Source organism: Canis aureus, chromosome 5, assembly GCF_053574225.1.
Source record: "Canis aureus isolate CA01 chromosome 5, VMU_Caureus_v.1.0, whole genome shotgun sequence".
In the NCBI taxonomy this organism is placed as follows: domain Eukaryota; kingdom Metazoa; phylum Chordata; class Mammalia; order Carnivora; family Canidae; genus Canis; species Canis aureus.
In genome coordinates, this window is record NC_135615.1 from 10,656,308 (window position 1) to 10,669,986 (window position 13,679).

The window sequence follows — 13,679 nt, forward strand, 5'->3', positions numbered from 1 at the left end:
AACCATTGAATTGTTGATTTTAAGTGTGTGAATTGTTGGGAAAGTGAATTATATTTCAGTTAAGCTATTTTTTAATTCTCTAAATAATTTAACTCTCCAAAATATTTTGTTAAATAAGAAAACAAGATGCAAGAAAAAAAATAAATATCTCACATCCTCTATGTGATGGTAGTTGAAAATTCATAGAACTATATGACAAAAGGGAAAAGATAATTTTATTGCATGATAATATTTAAAAACTAAATTCTAAAAAACACAAAGAAATTGAGAAAGAAAAGAGATTGTCACCAGAATTGGTCACCTGGTAGTGAACATTAGGGAAGTCTTCAAGAAGAAAGTCACACCTGACAGTACTTTGAAGGATGGTTTGGCTCTAGACAGATATTTAAGAAGAGGTCATTGATAAAGGAAAATCATTTCAGGCAGTGTTAACAATGAGCAAAAGTACAGGGTAGGGAATTTCTATCTGGGGGAGCATTAATTATTCAGTTCTGCTCAAAGGAAAGCTACCTACAAGAAAGAGAATAGATCAAATTGTGGATCTCTTGCATGTCAGGTTAAGAATTAAGGGATGTTTGGGAAAAAAAAAAAAAAAAAAGGGATGTTTGGGTGGCTCAGTCAGTTAAGCATCTGCCTTCAGCCCAGGTCATGATCTCAGTGTCCTGGAATCAAGCCCCAGGGGCTCCCTGCTCAACAAGGAGTCTGCTTCTCCCTTTCCCTCTGCCTCTCCCCACCCTGCCCATGCTCTCTCTCTCTGAAATAAATAAAATCCTTTTGGGCAGGGGGGTAGGGGCAGCCTGGGTGGCTCAGCATTTAGCGCTGCCTTCGGCCCAGGGCATGATCCTGGAAACCTGGGATCGAGTCCCACAATGGGCTCCCTGCATGGAGCCTGCTTCTCTCTCTGCCTCTCTCTCTCTCTCTCTCTCTCTCTCTGTGTGTGTGTGTGTGTCTCATGAATAAATAAATAAAATCTTTTTTTTTAATCCTTTTTTTTTTTTTTAAGAATTTAACATTACACAGTCAGTGATGAGCCGTGAAAGGAATCTGATCAGAACTCTGCCTTACAGGTGTTGTTCTATAAAAATTAATAGTAAGTAAGTAGGAGTCCATTCAAAGACTGTTCTACTGGCTCAATCAAGTGAGAATGAAGAACTAACACAGGAGGTGCTGATCTGTGAGGGAAGGGAACAGATGGGGTTGGCATTGTGAAGCATGTGGCAGCTGGCTGGGGAGCGAGAGGAAAGTCCAAAACCTGACTATTAGGTTGTGAGCCTAGGTGACTGTGATGATAGCACTACCAAGGAAAGGAAGCAAAAGCAGAGAAGTTGATGAGTTTGGCTTGAGGAACTAGGAGACCTCTAAATAGGAGTTTTAGTGACAGTTACAAAGGGAAGCCACATAGCATAGCAGAAAGAGAACATAGTCCATTTTTTCATCTATAAAATAAAAGATTTGGATTCCAAAGGCAGTTTGCTAAAGTGATTGAGAGCAAAGATTTTAGAACCCAACTTGCCTTGGTTCAGCTACTCATTAGCCTTTTAATCTTGGACATGTTATTTATGCCCCTTGGGCCTCAGATTCTATAAAATGAGGATAATAATTACATCCTACTTAATATGGCTGCTGTGGTGAATATGTGTACAGACAGGTATCTTAGAGCAATGTTCAGGACAAAGCATCTATATTGTTATAAAGATGAAATCCTTTTCGATCTGATGATCCATTGTTGCTATATGGTCAATTTTTGTGACACTGACATTCCAAGATTTCAGGGCCAGAGATACAAGTTAGTCATTCCTTTTCTAAAGTATTATTGAACAGTAGTTTGAGATACCAAAGGAGAAAATGTAAAGGACAGATGAATGGCAAGGACAGAGTGTTGGGGAACATTATATTTGGGAGTGGGGGTAGTAGGCAGTGAAGGAATATTTGGAGAAAGGCGAAGCCAAGTGGAGTAGAAGAAACAACATAAGGGAAGATCATCTTTTAGAGTGGAGGCTACTTAATTAAGCTCAATGTGAAGAATTAGGAGACATAGCTGATGGAAGGGGAAAAGCTGAAGATGAAAGCAAAGGAAATTCATAGGTGTAGCATAGTTCTGTGAAAATTCAAGAGGAAGGAAGATAATTTATTTCTTTGAGTTGGGATAAAAGCTAGGAAGGATATATAACAATCCAATCAGAATTCTGAGTTGGGAAAGTTGGAATGCAAGGAGGCTCATGTTGGAGAACTTCCTTTTTTTCTTACATTAAATAAGAAACAAAATCATCTGGAAAAAGAGAGGAAGGTAGGAAATAAAACTGAAGAGTGTTTCTAAGCAGCTTTAAATATTTTCTCTAATTCTGTCCTTTGTATGAATGAGGAACAAATGATCCATGTCAATTATAATAGGTAGTATTTACTGAGCCTTTAATATCCACTCGGTATCAGTCTAAGAGCTTATTTCAAATTTAGAACCAGTAGGCAAATGGTATTACTAGTGGTGGGCCCAAGATAAGTCCACCTGAGTTCTTAAAAATCATGCTTTCTGAGGTTTTACTTTCAAATTTCATTAAAGCAGTGAAACATTGGTTCAAGAATATGCATGCATTAATGGGATAGAATACAAAGTATAGAAAAATAGTTCTTGTATACAGTGGAACATTTCATAAAGTCAACATTTCAAATAAGTGGGGAAAGGAAGGCTTGATTGATAAATTCATTGAGCAATTAACTGTTTTTACATTTTTTTGAATTAATTTTGACCCTGTGTTTTAAAATATGTGTAATAGAAGTCAGAACAGTGGTTGTCAGTAGCAGAGTAGAGACTAACTTAGGGACACAAGAGAACTTTCTGGAATAATAGGAATGTTCTATAATTTGATTAGAATTAGATTGGTTACATAGGTCCCTTTTTTTTGGTTAAAACTCTGAATTGCACATTTAAAATCTGTATGTAAATTTTATCTCAATTTTAAAAAGGGAAATCTATATGTAGATCTTTAAGACATCATTAAATGAAAAAAGCAAGGTATGGAATGAAACAGATGATGTGATACCATTTGTATAGAGAAAAAAGAAATAATTACCACCAAACAAAACTATTTCTGTGGATCCACACTCATATATGTAAATGGGTCATGGGTCTAACTGCCCTACTCTACCAAGAGATTCTTCCTCTAGTGTCAATCTTCTGTGTTCTTATGGTTTCTTGAATGCAAAGAAAAGACAGACATTTATGTTCTAACATTAGTTAAGAATAAATTTCTCTGCTGTTTATAATACTCACTGGTTTAGCATTCTCTGATGAAGAAAGATATTCTTTCAGCAAATCCTAACTAAAAAACATGACCTGTTTATATAGTATATTTTTAAAAGCAGCCTAGAAATAATACAACTGGCATTGAACTAGAAGCTGTCAGGTGATCAAATTCTTGTTCTGACTGCTGCCGAACAGGAGGCTCTTTTGGAGCAAGCCATTTAATCTTCCTGGGCTTCAATTTCCCCGTTGGTTAAATAAATGAGTGGATGGATAACTGAGGGTCCCTCCAGTCCTCAGATTCCATAAACCTGATTCATTCACATGGACTTTATATGAAATAGGTCACCTACAAGAGATAGGTGGAAAGTAAGGTTTTCTTTGCTTTTATACTTTGGAACAGGTGACAACCAAAGCCAAGCAGCTGAAGGATTCAGTTACCTGCTCCTCAGGTGAGTTTTCAAGCACCCACTTCATCCCACTAATCTAAAGTGATTTCCTCAAAATAAATACCTCTTAATAATAACTTTTAAATACAAAGGTATAGTAGTTTTGGCCAATGAACTCTACTGGTCATTTCCTTAAAAGGGGTCGCAAATCACAGGCACCAACATAACAATCCAGTCGTGCCCCCCCAACCCCCATCCATGGGTGCTAAGATGGATTTAATAAGTTTTTAAAAACTATAAAATACCTTGTTTGGGCAGCCCCGGTGGCGCAGCGGTTTAGCGCCGCCTGCAGCCCGGGGTGTGATCCTGGAGACCAGGGATCGAGTCTCACGTCGGGCTCCCTGCATGGAGCCTGCTTCTCCCTCTGCCTGTGTCTCTGCCTCTCTCTCTCTCTCTCTCTGAATAAATAAATAAAAATCTTAAAAAAACAAAACAAACAAACAAAATAAACCTTGTTCTTTGCTAATATTGGGTGGATGGGGCACACAGGGGAAAGCCATTCTGCACACCACACAAATGCATTGCAGTTTCCCTATACTGCCCACGCTGTCATCACCATGCACACAGGGCAGTCTTTCAAAATAGACAAGCAGCTTTCCCAAGAATCTACGTCTCTCAAAGTAGGTTTCCTCCAGAGTAACTGGAATTTTGCTAGACTCTCCATATGTTTGCTCGGAACCAGGAAGAAAATACTTCCTAAAACCTCCCAACTTGACTTAAATACAGGTCCCAAAAAGAGCAATGCAGGTGAGCAAACCCAGAGATCTTGAAAAGTCATCCCCAATAAGGCTTCACATTGGGCTCTGCAGGCCTCAGGAAGGAGGGTATTCCCAGATTCCTTTTCCACTACTACAGTTATTTGTCGGCACAGAGGCTGAAATGGGCAGTGAGAGGCAATGTGAAAGAAGCCTCCATCCAAGACATTCCAAAAATGTGTTCTTGAAAAGGCGGTGTGGCGTAGACTATTACACAGATACTAGAGCATTGGTGGAGGGGGTGAAAAGTGTGAACAAAATGAGAGACGTGTGGTTGAACATTCAGGGCTATCTCTGAGACGGTACATGTGGCCGGGAGACAGTCTTTGCCCGGTACTGTCCAGCATGGTGGCACAGTGGCACCAGAAGCGGCTTGGAGCCCAGAGCGGGCCTCCTGGTGTCGGTGGCTCACCTGCAGATGGTGAGATAGCACAAGGTTTGACAAATTCAATTTAGCCTTGCTAATGGAATTAACAATTCCAGATGGTAAAGAACATTCTTCCCTACCTAAAAACCAGCAGGTTGTTGCTTCTCAAAGTGCCAGAAAGGACAGAAATTTGGAATCAGGCAGGACTGGGTTCCAATTCTGCCTTTGCTGCTTTCTGGGTCTGACTTGCGTCCTCTGTAGAATTAGGATATAACAACACCTATCTTTCTAGACTACTGTGAAAATTAAGTAAAACACTCTATGCAGAATGCCTCACCACTGTCTGTGGTGTTGGGGGCAGTGCTGTTCTTGTCACCTGACCTGCCCCTGCCCTTCCCAACTGTGTGATGTGTCCTTCCTCGCAGGGATGGTCAGACTCTCTGAACTCAAGTCTACAGCTCAGAACTCCCGGCCCACCAAGGCCCCCACGGCCTTGCCAGATGACATCATCACGCAGCGAGAAGATGCCAAACAGGCCAGGGAGGAGGAAGAGGAGGATGAGCAGGAGGACGACGAGGAGGGCGAGCAGGAGGCAGTGGTTCCAGAAAGCCGGCCGCGGAGGCGAAGGCCAACGAGGCCGCCTGAGGCAGCAGCAAAGGTGGAACCAGAAGAGAAGTTCAGAGGAAAGAGGCAGAAGGACTTTGATATATCAGAACAAAAGGAGTCCAGCGATGAGGAGAGCCAGAAGAAGGACAGAACACGTGCTGCTGAGGAGCCGTGGACTCAGAGTCAACAGAAACTTCTGGAATTAGCATTACAGCAGTACCCGAAGGGATCCTCTGACCGCTGGGACAAAATAGCCAAATGTGTCCCGTCTAAGAGTAAGGTGGGTGAGGCGGGGAAAGAAAGAGGCCTCTGCGCTGGTTTTAGAACACCACTGACGTGGCTGTGGCCAGCTCCCCCTAATTCTTCACCTGACTCTTACCCTTACCCCTACAGCTGTCCACATGATTCTCATTTATCAGTGGTCTTCCGGTGTAGTTCTCCCGACATTACGGTGAATCTGGGCCCTGGATTGATTATTGTGTTTAAATGAGGTCAGGATTCTCCAGTAATTCTACAGACCAGTTGGTTTTTCTCAGAGAAGATTCCAGGTAGAGAATATAACTTTCACCCCCAACAAGTCTGCCAACTTTCTAGAGCATTTGCCCCAGTCTGGCAGTCCGAAAGCAGCAGCACGGGTTGACTTGGCCGCACCCTCCTCCACACCGGCAGGGGAGCAGCTGTGGCAGGTCCTCCCTCACGGGGAGAAGCTCTCTGGAACCAGGGTCACAGGAGGTTTCCCTCTCGCTCCTTAATGAGCCTTCACCGAGAGTGTATGTGTGGTGGATGACGGTGTCCTGACGGTCACGGGCCTGCAGTGCACAGCACTCAGGCCTTTGCAATCACCCCCAGGCTGACTTGAGATTCTGGAGGTGGGGTTGGGGTCCGGGTAAGGTCGACATTTAGGACTCAACCCACCCGGGAGCCTTGATGTTTATACTTAGCTCTTTTCCCTGTTTAAGCTCTTAGGGTCTGCTTCAATACACCTGCAGACCATTCTCACACACTCAGGCCAGCAGATGGGGCGCCCCCGGGAGAGCCAGCCCTTCACCCCAGTCTCTGCCTACCGTCTGCCATTTCGGGGTTGGGAGCTCCCCGTGTGAGCCTTCACATTTGGGCCTTTCTTTCTCCTGAGTTTTTTTTTCCTTGTCGCACCAGGAACACAGAGAAATCCGAGTCTCCTCTGCCTTCTGTGCCTGGATCACTCGGTAGCCTCTGGGCACATTGATGTTCATTTACATTCTTTTTTTTTTTTTAATTGAAATTCTATGTTGGAAAATCTAGCTCGTGGCCATAAATGTCCCCGTGTGTACAGGTCTAGTTATCTATCACCTACTTGAAAATGATGAAGTTGAGAATTCCTGGGGAGAAAAATAAACCATTAGCAGTTGATCTATTTGAGAAACACAGTCTCCCAGCCTCTCCAACTGGTTTGCCAGAAGTAATTATTTTCCTTGAATTTCTCTAGCATCTGTCAGGACACAGGCATCTACATGTGTGATGAATTGACATTGGCTTAAAATGAAGGAGCTGGAACTGTGGATTCCTAAGGATAGAACATTCAGAAATTCATTGCCTCAGGGTTTGGAAACCCTGCTGTTTGAACCAGAGATAAGCAGCACTTGTATTGTCCTGCAAGTGTTCCCTTTAAGCCTTGACATTAGAACCAGCTCCAGGAGGGGTTGCCTGCTGGCTCGCCTGCTCTGGAGTGACTCCCTGTAAGTGGCATCTAAGCCCCTGGGAATTCTGGGCTGGAAGGAGGAGCCTTTGCCTGAGGCGCATTCCAGGGCAAGCGCACTGGCAAGCCTGCTGCTCAGAGCTCGGGTCGCGCTGTCGGGTGAAAGGGTGAAACGCTGGGGCTGGCATTGGTGCCATGTGTGAGAAAAGGCCCATATTTTTAAAGACTCTATGCAAGTAGTCTTTGGGGATTTAGAAAAGGCACTTATTAGTAGAAACTCTCACACCACTCCTAAGCTAGAATCCTAGGAAAAGAATGGACATCTGTTCTCTGTCCATGGCTGATAAAACCATCTACCATAGAGCAGAAATCATTTTGCACTAGACCTTAAGTTCGTGAAGGCCTCCAGTGCCACTGAGGTATTTTTTTTAACAGAAACAGAAATGGATTCTGGAAAGTACCTTATGACAAACGAGTGAAATGAGGCCCCTCCCTAGCATCACCTCACCCCAAGGGGTGACAGCGACAGGCAGCTGGGATCTGAAGCTAGGAGTTCAGTGGGAACAGGCTGGGGCATCTGGGTGGGGCTGGGACAAGCAGGGGGTAGAGTCTAGCACACTCCCTACCCTGGTCCTATGGGCCAACAAGGCCACCACAGGCCCAGCAGCCCCTGATGGAGAGGGAAACCCAAATGAGAATGGATAGTGTGGATACCTGGCCTCAAGTTTTTGTTTCCTCTGAGGGGACATGTGATGATATAGTAAAATATTAGAAATGATCGTTATCATTAGTTGAGAGTCATAATCATGATAACACTGGTGAGTCTCACACACACTGGCCATTCAGCCCAGGGTCTCATGCTCCACCTCTGCTGGCCTTCTCCTGGCTCCTGTGTGGCCTTGTCTGCCCGTGAGCAGCTGGACCATCCAGCCCGTGGCAGTCAGGCTCCGTGCAGAGCAAGCAGACATGAGCCCGCCCCACTCACCCAGGTCGCAGCCAGCAGGCAGGCCACGGCGGGCTCAGCCCACGGTGCTCACAGCAGCCTGTGAAAATAACTGTCTCACCTCTCTCTTTCTCTTCCTACAGGAAGACTGTATCGCTAGATACAAGTTGCTGGTTGAACTGGTCCAAAAGAAAAAACAAGCTAAAAGCTGAATATTCTGGAAGATGATGTTCACCCTCATTTTCCAAAATGGTTATTTTGAAAGTCTTATGCAGAAATTTGCATTTTGTACCTCAGTATTTCTATACGTCATGTGCCTTAGTAAAAAAAAAAAAAAAAAAAATTAAAAAATTCTTAAAAACATTGTGCTATATTGTTTAAACAAGGACTGTGTTAAAGGGGAAAAAGGATTTGGGCATTTTACTTTTTTTTTTGTTTTTCATCATTGCAAAGTTTACTTTCCTGCCAACAGACAATAGTGCTGACACTCAGCAAATAGATTTTGAAGGAACTCAGGAGTGAATTAACATGTAACAATTAAAACTGAATGTGTCTCTTTGACCAAAGAGCCCCCCCCAACCCCCACCCCGGGTCAGGAGCTTATTGGTAGTGGATGATGCAGGTGCTGGGAGCCAGCTGGCTGGCTAAGAATGCTGTGAGGCTGTCTTAGTTATCTCTATCTAGGAAAAAATAAGGAGTGTACTTGAACAAGGATATGAGGTGATAAAGGTGATCGACTCCCAAGTTTGGGTCATTTGTTAGAAATGCGTTCACAACTGCTAGAGCTTCCAGAGGACATGCAGGACAGGCATGTGGCTACTGGGGAAGCTCACCACTGCCTCCCGAACCGAGAGGCCATGGCTGTCCTGCTGGCGTCCGCTGCCCCACCACCAGCGGCTGAGCCGCCCTTCTACATCTCCCATCACTTGCTCAGGGCTTGTGCATCCCTTGCTGAAGGCAAATCACCTAACCTTGAAAAACAAGATGGCCAGGACACATTTAAGGGGAGTGACCTGGTAAAATATGTACAAAGACATCACTCTTCTCTAAAGATGGAAATGAGATTAGTTTCATGGAGAAAACTCGGGTGGCAGTGGCTGCATTGGGCTCTGTCACAGCTGACCATGGCGGGGGACGCGGCCCTAGGGGAGCCCTGAGCCCTTTCCCTCCACGCACCCCCCCCTCCCCAGGAGGACCCCGTGGGCAACGCGCCACCTCAGGGAACCTCCGAAGGAGCAGCTGAAGATGAAAAAGGAGCAGATCTCCCACTGCCTGGCCCCGCCATCATTTGGTTTTCACGAACAGAGCCGCCAGGCAGCGGTCCCGTCCCGTGAGAAAGGGGAGGCGGCCTGGCCAGGGGGCCACTGCTCTGTCCTGGGTGGGAAACAGCTGGGTACAGGGCCACATGCTGTGTCGTCTTCAGCTGGGCCGCTGCCCTTCCAACAGCAAACCAGAGCTGAGGCAGGGACGGCCTGGCCAAAGCTGCTCCCTCAGAGCTTTCTCCTGAAGCCAGTGCGGCTGGTGCCTCCCGGTCGTTCGGGGGCTGAGGGCCGGAAACAGAGACTTCGGTCCTGGCTTCATTCGCGCCCTGGGACCCCCAGCTCCAGCTCACCTCATGCAGCTGGGTGGCCCAGCTTGTGACCTTCGGGAGTCTATGAGCACCCTTCTGTTAAAATACCCTTTTCTCTTGCAGTACATTGAAGTGGGTTCCTGTCACACAAACCCCCAACCTGGACAACACGAGTCCGGGGCTTCCAGCCCGGGGAGGGCCCCACCGGGGTCCAGAGATGCCCTGGGAAGTACAGTCGAGGGTCCAAGTCCCTGATTTGGTTCCCTCCTGTCTGTTCTGGGCTCCGGAAGACACCGAGGCCCTGCCACGGCTTTCTACCCATTACTTTGCCCATCGACCTCTTGATAAGGAAGTCAGGGGCCCTTTCCTCAGGGGATCAGAGAGCCGCCCCGTTCTGTGGAAGCAGGTAGGCCAGTGGACGGGGGTCGCAGAGCTCAGCCACGCTGCAGAGCCCCGTGGGGTCGGCGTGAGGAGCCTCCGAGAGGCGCGCACCCCACAGACCCGCCCGGCCCCCCTTCTCGGAGCCACCGTGGGCAGCTGCAAGGCCGAACTGTGGGCCCTCAGGCGCCTTGGCCTACCTCTTCGTCTCCATTCCTCGGCCAGAGAAACAGGAAATGATGGTAGCTACCGGGCAGGTGGTTAGGACAACCAAGGAGACCATCTGCGTGAAGCCTCTGCCGTGGAGCCGGACGAGTGCGAAATGGCGGCGCTCCTTACCCGACCTTCCAGGCTTCCCGGCCGCGTCACTTCACAGGCCGCTGAGCCTCAGAGGGCTGGGGGGGCTTCCTGGGGGGACCCCCGGTGTCCGGGAGCCCTGCCCGGCCTCTGCAGCAGGATTTATCCTGGCCCGGCCCAGGGACAAGGAAGCCCGGAGACGCGGCCTCCGACCCCAAGGGGCGCGGGCCCGGCCCTGCTGCTCCTGCCCTGCGGCCCGGTCGAGGCTCCCTCAGCCTCTCCTCCACGCTCCCCTCCTGCCCCTGAGAAGACCTGAGGGCGTCAGCGAGCAGCCTCACCCCGAGGAAAAGGCCTTCCGGCCCGCCCCGGCCAGCCGCCCCCTCAGATACGGTGGAAGGAGGTAGGAGGAAAGGGCGGAGCGTTGGCGTCCAGAGACGCACATCGGAACCTTGGATCCAGCGTGGTGCGGGGCGCAGGAACCGAGCCCCGAAAACGTCTTTAACGCTCGGGGTTTGGGAGCAGGCGGGGAGGGCCCGGCAGGGAGCAGGAGGCAAGGCCTGAGGCACCGGATCCCGTCTCCACTCTTTTTAAAAATTTTTTAAGGATTTTATTTATTTATTCATGAGAGACAGAGGTTGAGAAAGGCAGAGACACAGGCAGAGGGAGAAGCAGGCTCCATGCAGGGAGCCCGACGTGGGACTCGATCCGGGGCTCCAGGGTCAGGCCCGGGCTGAAGACGGCGCTAAACCTCTGGGCCACCTGCGCATCCCGGTCTCCACTCTTCAAGGTCCGCACCCCAGTCAGACCCCAGCAGGACGCAGATAGCGCTGCCCACACTCCCGTTTCTGCTACGTGTGGAAAGCCCTGGGCCGGCGACGGTCTGCACCCCGCCAGGTGCGCAGCAGGGGCCCGGGGCTTTGGGGCCTTCGCCCTCACCTTCTGGGGGGACGGGTCTTTGGTCGCCTAGTGAGTTAGGCTTCCTTTCGCCGGCGGACAAAAATCTCCCAGCTTCCATTTGCTGAAACCCTTCAGAGCACCCGTCTTCCTAGCCCGCTCATGTGTTCTCTGACTCGGCCTCCCGGAACCTCCACCTGGCTGAGCCGAGCTCCTTCTCAGCAATGCTTATCCAGCTGCTTGGTGGGAACAAGAGGACGGGCCACTCGGCCTGGCTTCCAGCGGAGCCTGCTGCTCTGTGGGTCCGGAACCGCCCGGCAGCCCCCACCAGCCTCTCACCCCATCAATCCCGCGCTCGCCAGACCCCCAACCCTGCCAGGGGATGAGCCCCTCCATTGCACATTGCAGCCAGTGGGTTTACTCTGTGGCAGGTGTGTGTTCAAATTACCTGCTCAGATTTAGAATAAGATCATAATCAACTTTCCACTGTAACTGTCTTTGGATAACAACAACACCACACCTCACCTCTTCCGCACATTTTCTTGTCTATACCAGTCCCACCCCCAAACCACATCCATCAACCCCTTGGAAAGCAGAGAACTAATCCCTTTAAAGTACCGGCCATTTCATGCCTACTTATGTCTGTAGGGTAGTTGTTTATAGTTGTTTGAGCAATTCCGTTTTTTCCTATGAATTTAAAGGGCACAGCTTAAATTGTGATATTCTGTACCTGTGGGCTAGACAGCTACTGTCCACGACAGTCCCAGTTCACACCTGTCTCAATACACCACTTGGACAGTATTAGGTGGTGGCGGGGCCCTGTGGGATTGCTAATGGATGGCAGGTGCCAGAGGCCCTGGAGAAGTTCCCAGTGTCCACCAAGAAGACAGACAGCTGGGAGACCTCTGCAGGCATTCGGTTTGCCTTTCCCTTTGCCTTAGAAGGCCCGAGGGTTGAGGGTTTGTGTCCATCCTGACCCCCAGCTTCTCCTGAGGGACCCCACCCCAATGGGGAAACTGAAGCACAGGACATGCTTGAATCTGAGCCCAGTCTGACCAGGGGCTCGTGCAACGGGCCCTTCCCCTTCCTGGCACCAGTGCTCACGGCCTTCTACACGCCCATCACAGGCCGCCAGTGTGGCCCCAGCGCCCTCCAGAGCGGGTGGAGGCTGTCTGGAGGCCGAGGTCCCGCGAGGCCCTGGGGTGGACCCGGGCAGCTTCAATTAGTCAGGATTAGTCCTTGGCAAAGGCAGAGTTGGACACCCAGTTCCCGATTTTAAAGTTCCTTCTCATCAAACAGTCCTAAGACAAAGGCAGCTTTCCAAGTAACAGGCTGGAAAGAAGCGCGGGGGCCTCGGGTCGCAGTGTCCTGTGTCACCTCAGCCCCCGGCAGGCTCAGTGTGGCCGGCCCGGCAGGGAGGGGGTGGGGGGCGGGACCCCTCGGGGCGCCGGGTTCTCTGTGCCCTCCAGCCTTCCCAGGCCCTAGGATCCCAGGTAAGGGTGGTGGGTGGTAGGTGGTGGCGTGGCTCTGGCACGCGGACTGGGGAAGTGGCTTGCCCTTCAGCCATTTGTGGCCATAAACCGCCCGCGTCCCCTGCGGGGCCCCTGTGGGCTCCACCTGTAGCCGGGAGCACGGCGGGGCCTGGAAGCCGCCCCCCCTGGCTTGGCAACAGTCCCAGCCTCCTGTCTGAGGAAACCACTTGGCCTTCAGCCTTAGACTTTATTCACCCGGGAGCTAAATTAACACCCCGTAAAACGGAGCCGCTACAATCATGTTCCTCTGGTCTGGTGGGAAAAAAAGCACGGCTTCATGTCGAACAGAAAAAGGGAAATCACTTCATCAATCTGATTCCCAGGAGGAAACTCCCAGTGTCGGAAAGGGCGGAGTCCCTCAGCAAGCTGGGGCCGGTCCCCGCGGCCCCCGGCCCGCCCGCCCCCAGATCGAAACCCCCAGATCGAAACCCGGAACAGGCTTCTCCCGCCCAGCAAGTGCACAGCCCGTGGGCCCCTCGCGCCGCCGCCGCCGCCGCCGCCGCCGCCGCTGCGACGCGCCGGGAGCGTGAGGGGCCTGGTCCGGGGCCCCTGGGTCACTCCCTGAGGGGAACTCGGCCGAGTCCACCTCCGTTACCACAGCTTAGGAAGGAGCCCAGGTTCACTAAGTAAACTGGATGGAGATGTGAGTGGCAGTGAGGCACTCGCTCACTCCGTAGGGCTTGAGTTTTAAAGGAAAACGAACAATCTGTCAGGTTTTGTTTTGCGTCATCACTCAAAACATTTCTTAAAAGAATGGTGAAATTCGAGCTGAAACCTCACACTGTTTATCCCAAATGATCTTGGCTCCGATCTGTTTCACGGAGGAAGATGTGGAGGCTTCCAGACATTAGATCGGGGGTCGCCCGGCTCGCAGGCTCGGCTTAAGGGCCCATCACCAATCCGCCCTTGGGCCAAGTGCCAACTATCCTGTCGGTGAAAACCGGAATTGAAGGAGGAGGCGCGGCCGTTCCTGCC

General features: G+C 49.8%; 1 protein-coding gene across 1 annotated transcript in view; it reads left to right on the forward strand.

The window, feature by feature from the left end:
* Positions 1 to 8,404, forward strand: part of DNAJC1 (DnaJ heat shock protein family (Hsp40) member C1) — a 205,992-nt gene extending 197,588 nt beyond the window's left edge. Inside the window, exons 10-12 of the mRNA XM_077896846.1 lie at positions 3,642 to 3,690; positions 5,235 to 5,695; positions 8,177 to 8,404. Coding sequence (XP_077752972.1) covers positions 3,642 to 3,690; positions 5,235 to 5,695; positions 8,177 to 8,245 — 579 coding nt within the window. The 3' untranslated portion in view covers positions 8,246 to 8,404. The remainder of the gene's footprint in view (positions 1 to 3,641; positions 3,691 to 5,234; positions 5,696 to 8,176) is intronic.
* Positions 8,405 to 13,679: the final 5,275 nt, after the last annotated feature.